Source organism: Galeopterus variegatus, unplaced genomic scaffold (assembly GCF_000696425.1).
Source record: "Galeopterus variegatus unplaced genomic scaffold, G_variegatus-3.0.2 Scaffold1206, whole genome shotgun sequence".
Lineage (NCBI taxonomy): Eukaryota > Metazoa > Chordata > Mammalia > Dermoptera > Cynocephalidae > Galeopterus > Galeopterus variegatus.
This window is the reverse complement of record NW_007727317.1, coordinates 283,188-289,895: the sequence shown is the minus strand read 5'-3', so window position 1 is coordinate 289,895 and position 6,708 is coordinate 283,188. Positions and strand designations below refer to the sequence as shown.

The following is a 6,708-nucleotide window of genomic DNA, read 5'->3' as shown; positions in this document are numbered from 1 at the left end:
AGAATTAATAAATATATATACAATGGTCAATGAAGTTGTATTTTCAATAACAAAAATTTGGCAGCTATGTAAATGTCCAACAGTGGAATGTTAACTAGGTGGTGTAATAATATGCTGCTATTAAAGATAAAAATTGTATTGAATATTAAAAGCAATGAAAAATGTTCATGATGTGTTAAAGAAAAGAAACATGCCAGAAAATTATGTACACATAATTATTTTAAAACAAAATATGTTCGTATGCATTTTAAGTCTAGAAGGAAATATAATCTGTAATTCTCTCTGTGTCTTAATTATCTTTTAAAATACTGTTTACTTTTTTATACACTATCATATTTTAGCAGTGAATATATATTACTTCACAATCAGCTAAAAGTTATCAAAAAAGGATTGTATCAACTTACACTAGCAATAAATATGCTATTTTCCCCACAGTCTTGCTGCCATTGTTTTATCATCTTCTTTTAGATTTGCTGGTTTGAAAAAGTGCAAAATGGCAACACATAATTTTTTAAATTTTGAATTTCTTAAAATTAATGAGTTCTACATTTATTTTTAGAATTTGTTCTGGTACTGAATAATTTAAAGTACATTATTAAATAATGCAGCTCATTTCCAAAGTAAAATAAATACTTGTTGGGTTCCATTGACCTTAAATTTCAGAATGCCATGCTCTGTGGGTTTGATTGGGACAAAGGTTTATATACACCTCTTTCCTGCGTTCACTGATGTTTTCGTCATTGATAATGTTTTAAAGCATCTATTATGGAAAAACGCATATGCTTTCCTGAGTTATTTTGAAGGAAATCATATAATTTCATCTGCAAATGTTTTGATATCTGTCTCTAAAAGACAAGTGCTTTTTTTCTGAAAAAAAGCATAGATACAATACCATTATCACACCTTAAAAAATGAACAATTATTTCTTAATATCCATTAAATATCCTTCCAGTTTTCAAACTCCCAGTCCATGTCTCTCTCTCTCTCTCTCTCTCTCTCTCGTTTTTCCTCTCGCCTCCCCCATACCCCCAATCTCTGTTGCTCTCTAGTTATTTAGAAACAGGATGCAAATATATATATACACACTGTGCTAAAACCATTAATAACTTTTTAATGAGATCGAGCTCTTTTCTCAGTGCTCTTTTCCTTTTATTTACATGTAGCAAAACATGAACATTTCTTGCAAACGTCACCTTTGCTTTTTGCCTTTCTGATTCATTTTTTGAGGGCTCACCTTTCTAAATTCTTATGTTTTCCTCTCTCAAAATGTGGTTGCATCATGTGCTTTTTAAAGTTCCTCTTCTCTCCTTCCTTCCCTCCCACTCCTTCCATTTTGCTGTCCTTCAATTTCATTTACTCTTCTANTCTCCTTCCTTCCCTCCCACTCCTTCCATTTTGCTGTCCTTCAATTTCATTTACTCTTCTAGTCTCAACTGCTAGAATTTCTGTTCCGATCCCTGACTGCACAGCTGGGCTGAACTAGTTGACTTATTTCTTACTGATAGACACTGGCAAGGCTTTTTCTCTCAGTGATCCTGCCAGTACCTGCCACTCAACTTTCCCAAACTGAGTGACCTTGCCACCGTCCCTTCAGATCAGCTCCTCATTCTAACCTGTTTCTGCCATTGGTGTAACTCCCCTGGAACTCAGGTGACACCTCTCCCCCCCACACAGTTAGTGGTCAAGTCCAGCCGAGGTTTATCCCTTTCCATTCTCAACTCGTGAAAATGGCAAAGCCCTTGAAATCAGTCACTGAAGTTCACGCCCCAGTTTTGTCATTGATAAGCTGGTTAACGTGCCTATCATTTACCCTCTGTAAGAGTCTGTTTTTTATTTTCACTTTTTAAATTGGGAAGATAAAATTTACTTTACAGGGTGAAAATAAAAGCAAATCTATAGAGAATGGCTCACTGATAGTTTATACTCAAAAATGGTAGCTGCCACCACCATCACTGTCATCTCCTTGTACCTATTCTAATTATTATGGTGGTCACCCTCCGATGATTCTGAGCATGTGCACGTACAGAGAACCACCTTTGGGACTCTGACAGATGGCACCTCCATATTTATACCATGTTTCTCTGGGGCTAAGGCATCTCCAGTCCTACCTGACCCAGGGCACCCATCCAGAAATAGCCTACTTAATTTTTTTTNGATGTTCAATCGAAGTAAACTCATCAGACCAAGCACATCGATCAAAGTAAACTCATCAGACTAAGCTCATTGATCAAAGTAAAATCATCAGACCAAGACCACCATCACTGTCATCTCCTTGTACCTATTCTAATTATTATGGTGGTCACCCTCCGATGATTCTGAGCATGTGCACGTACAGAGAACCACCTTTGGGACTCTGACAGATGGCACCTCCATATTTATACCATGTTTCTCTGGGGCTAAGGCATCTCCAGTCCTACCTGACCCAGGGCACCCATCCAGAAATAGCCTACTTAATTTTTTTTATTATGGTAAAATAAACATAACATAAAGTTATGCGGAGTGCATAGTTCGGTGGTATTAGGTACATTTACAATGTCATGCAATCATCACAACCGTTCATCTCCATCTCAGACTGAAACTCTGCTAAGTGAAGTATAATGTTTTCAAGGTGAGATGGCCTGCTTTGATCTCTGTGGATTTATGATTTGGGGAGTGGAGGGTGGGTGACCCATGGCTCCAGAGACCATTATCGTAAGCTTGGCATCCTCTTCTAGGTTTATGGATGCCAAATTGAAACAAGCCTAACAAAACCGAAACATTTTAAGTCCAAATGGAAGAAATAGAGGAACATTTGAAATCAGGACCAACGATACATTTTATTTACTGGTGTTGGCAGTGGCAGCCATGGAATTTTCTTAATTTGAAATAATCCCAACCCTACCTTCTGCCCCAAGAAAATGATGACTGAGGACTGAGAATGGGACTGAGGGTGATGAGGACTGAGGGCTGAGGAAGGGCCATAAGTTGGTACCATGAAGACTATGGGGAAAAATTATAAGGTTCTTTGTGGAAGATCATAGGTGTGGGTAGAAACCAGGTAAAAAGGTGTCATCACTGAAAACGTGGTGAAGAATTGAATTGTATCCACACCTTGGAGAAGCTGAACAGCAGTACATTCATCTTTTTTTGTTATATTGTGAATAATGGATGACTATACCAACCCTGAAAATTGCTTTGAAATATACCAACCCTGAAAATTGCTTTGAAATATACCAACCCTGAAAATTGCTTTGAAATATACCAACCCTGAAAATTGCTTTGAAATATACCAACCCTGAAAATTGCTTTGAAATATACCAACCCTGAAAATTGCTTTGAAATATACCAACCCTGAAAATTGCTTTGAAATATACCAACCCTGAAAATTGCTTTGAAATATACCAACCCTGAAAATTGCTTTGAAATATACCAACCCTGAAAATTGCTTTGAAATATACCAACCCTGAAAATTGCTTTGAAATATACCAACCCTGAAAATTGCTTTGAAATATACCAGCCATGAAAATTGTTTTGAAACATATCAGGTTCAACTTAAAGTTCAATGTCATTTCTGTGAACTGAGTTCCACCTGGTCTGTGATCCAGGGTAAGTTGCTAGCACGCAGGTATCATTTAACAAGGTGCGGCTACGCTTCAGGGTACAAGTTCCCAGATTTGGGGATTTCACAAAACAGTATGTTGTTTTAGATCATGTTATTTAGGGGCCAGCCCGGTGGCGCACTGCTACAGTGCGCCGCTTGGGAGCGCGGCGGCGCTCCCGCCGAGGGTTCGGATCCCACATACAAACCGGTTCCCGCTCACTGGCTGAGCGAGGTGCGGGCACAACACCGAGGGTTGCGATCCCGTTGCCGGTCCAGTCCGGTACAGGCGCAACGCTGAGGGTTGCGATCCGTTGCCGGACACGAAAAAAGACAAAAATAAATAAATAAAAATAAGTCCGGTACAGGCGCAACGCTGAGGGTTGCGATCCGTTGCCGGACACGAAAAAAGACAAAAAAAATATAAATAAATAAATAAATAAATAAATCATGTTATTTACATCAGGTTACCAACATTTTATCTTGTTCAATAAGGACTAAGATCCTTATTTAATAAAGAGGGAAATTAAAACCCAACCAAAACCACTCAACTTCCATCCACTACCGTCATCATTTCCTAAAGGAAAGGGTGTTTTAAAACTCAGAGCATTGGGAGGAAATATATATCGAATGAAGGTTAGTCAGACATGTGGAACACACTTTGATTTATAAAAAGCTCTTTACATGGTTCTTATTTTTCTCATTTCACCAGAGATTTGTAAAAGTTCATCATGGAATTTACCACTGGTTTAGAACATTCTGGAAGCTTATATCGATCTCACACCTACTCCCTGTACTATCACATGTACTATTCTTTTAACTCTCACAACTCATTTATGCAAATGAGGAATCTGAGAAGCAGAGAAATGTAGAAACTAGCCGAGGTCACATGGCCTGTGAAAGCTAAGCTGAGTCTTCTGCTATACTGCGGTGTTCAAACACAGCAGCACACATTCTCTCACCACCTTGAGTCTCTTCCATACTCCTCTCCCCTTCCACTTTTTTACTGAAGAAATCAATTGGCAAAGATGCTGTTAACAATACATTGCTGTATTTGTAAAAAAAAAAAAAAAAAGAAAAAAGAAAATCATGTTAAATCCTGTACCTTCAGATCATCCAGGTTAGGTGGGAGTGGGCCTGGTTTGAGAGAAGAGACACCAGTTTGTCCAGAAAAAGTGTTTTTGACAGGAGACAAAGGGGTATTGCTCAGTGGTGTTGAAGAAGAGTTTGGATTTCTGACCATCTGTTCGTTTGGTTCTCTAAAAAGCAAACAAAGAGGCACTTAAAATATGATCAGATATAGCTGGGGTATCTTGCATTTAGATCAGATCACAAAGTCATTGCCTGTAAGGATCAGGCAGGTAGCAAGTCAGCAGAATGTGGTATGTCGGGGGAAGACAACAATGCAGGCTGGACAACGAGTGACAAGTAAACCTCAAGCTTCATTTTGGGGCAACAGGAGGGAGTGGTAGAGACTTTGGCATATTGGAAAGTGCACGCCCACCTATGATTCAGCAGATGCACTGCCCTGGGGAGGCATGAGCATGCCCTGTGAAGCTCGAATGTGTTCAGCAGTCAGCATAATTGCCAGCATAATCTGAGGGTGACCAGAGATAGGTGAGGGAACCCACATCTCAACTTGACAGGTGAGGATATTGACCATTGAAAAGGTGGCCTAGCCATGTGGTCACAAAACCTAGGTTCAGGAGTCAGTCTTTGAGGCTGTCATTCAACTCTTCGGCTCTGTTGTTTCCCAAAGGTATATTGGAATTGTGAGCCATTCCAATATCACATTCTTACACATTCCACAATTCAGTTTAGAAGTGCCAACCATTTCCTTTTTCCCAAAGGGGCCTCTTATCAAGGGCATTGATTTACTTGCTTTCTCCCAGCCTTAGGGTCCTGAAAAGGTGGGCACGGTTTCTAAATAAAGTCATATTCCAAACATACCAGGTGAGGATAACCATGGTGCAATGCGGGACTTGCTGGGTCCCCAGGTGCTGGACCCATGTGCCGCAGACAGAGAGAAGCCATTCCCAACTTCTGCCCACAGCACCCCCCTGGGCTCCTCTGACTTACTTCAGCTGAGCTTGGTGCATCCCGGGGTAGCTGAATCGGTGCTGCTGCTGCTGCTGCTGCTGGCTGAGGATCTGAAGCTGCAGGAACAGCTGCTGCTGCTGGAGCAGCCGGGCGTAGGCGGAGTCCATGGGCGGAGGGGACTTCTCTGCCTTCTGGTCTGGGGGAATGTACTGGTGGTATTTGAGCTTCTTCACCTTCGGCTTGGGGTCCTTGGGCTTTTTGTGGCGGTTCTTACTGTCAGCCAAGGGCTTGGCCTGCAAAGAGGATGAGGAAACAGTATCTTTCACCATACACTAAAGTCAACTCAAAATGGATTAGAGAATTAAATATACACCCTGAAACAATAAAACTTCTTAAAGAAAACATAGGAGAAACACTTCAGGAAATAGGACTGGATACAGACTTCATGAATATGACCCCAAAAGCACAGGCAACCAAAGGAAAAACAAACAAATGGGATTATATCAAACTAAAGAGCTTCTGCACAGCAAAAGAAACAATTAACAGAGTTGAAAGACAACCAACAGAGTGGGAGGGAATATTTGCAAAATATACATCCGACAAAGGATTAATATCCAGAATATACAAGGAACTCAAACAACTTTACAAGAAAAAAACAAGCAACCCAATTAAAAAATGGGCAAAAGAGCTAAGTAGGCATTTCTCTAAGGAAGATATACAAATGGCCAACAGACATATGAAAAAATGCTCAACATCACTCAGCATCCGGGAAATGCAAATCAAAACTACACTGAGATACCATCTCACCCCAGTTAGGATGGCCAAAATCCAAAAGACTCTGAACGATAAATGCTGGCGTGGTTGCAGAGAAAAAGGAACTCTTATATATTGTTGGTGGGACTGCAAAATGGTGCAACCTCTATGGAAAATGGTATGGAGGTTCCTCAAACAATTGCAGATAGATCTGCCATGTGACCCAGCTATCCCTCTGCTGGGAATATACCCAGAGCAATGGAAATCATCAAGTCGAAGGTATACCTGTTCCCCCATGTTCATCACAGCACTCTTTATAATAGCCAAGAGTTGGAACC

General features: G+C 40.3%; 1 protein-coding gene across 1 annotated transcript in view; it reads right to left on the bottom strand.

Annotated features, from left to right (window-relative positions):
- Nucleotides 1-6,708, bottom strand: part of MYOCD (myocardin) — a 67,459-nt gene that overhangs the window by 18,768 nt on the left and 41,983 nt on the right. Inside the window, 2 exon segments of the mRNA XM_008575556.1 lie at nucleotides 4,683-4,836; nucleotides 5,657-5,910. Of these exon segments, the coding sequence (XP_008573778.1) occupies nucleotides 4,683-4,836; nucleotides 5,657-5,910 (408 nt within the window).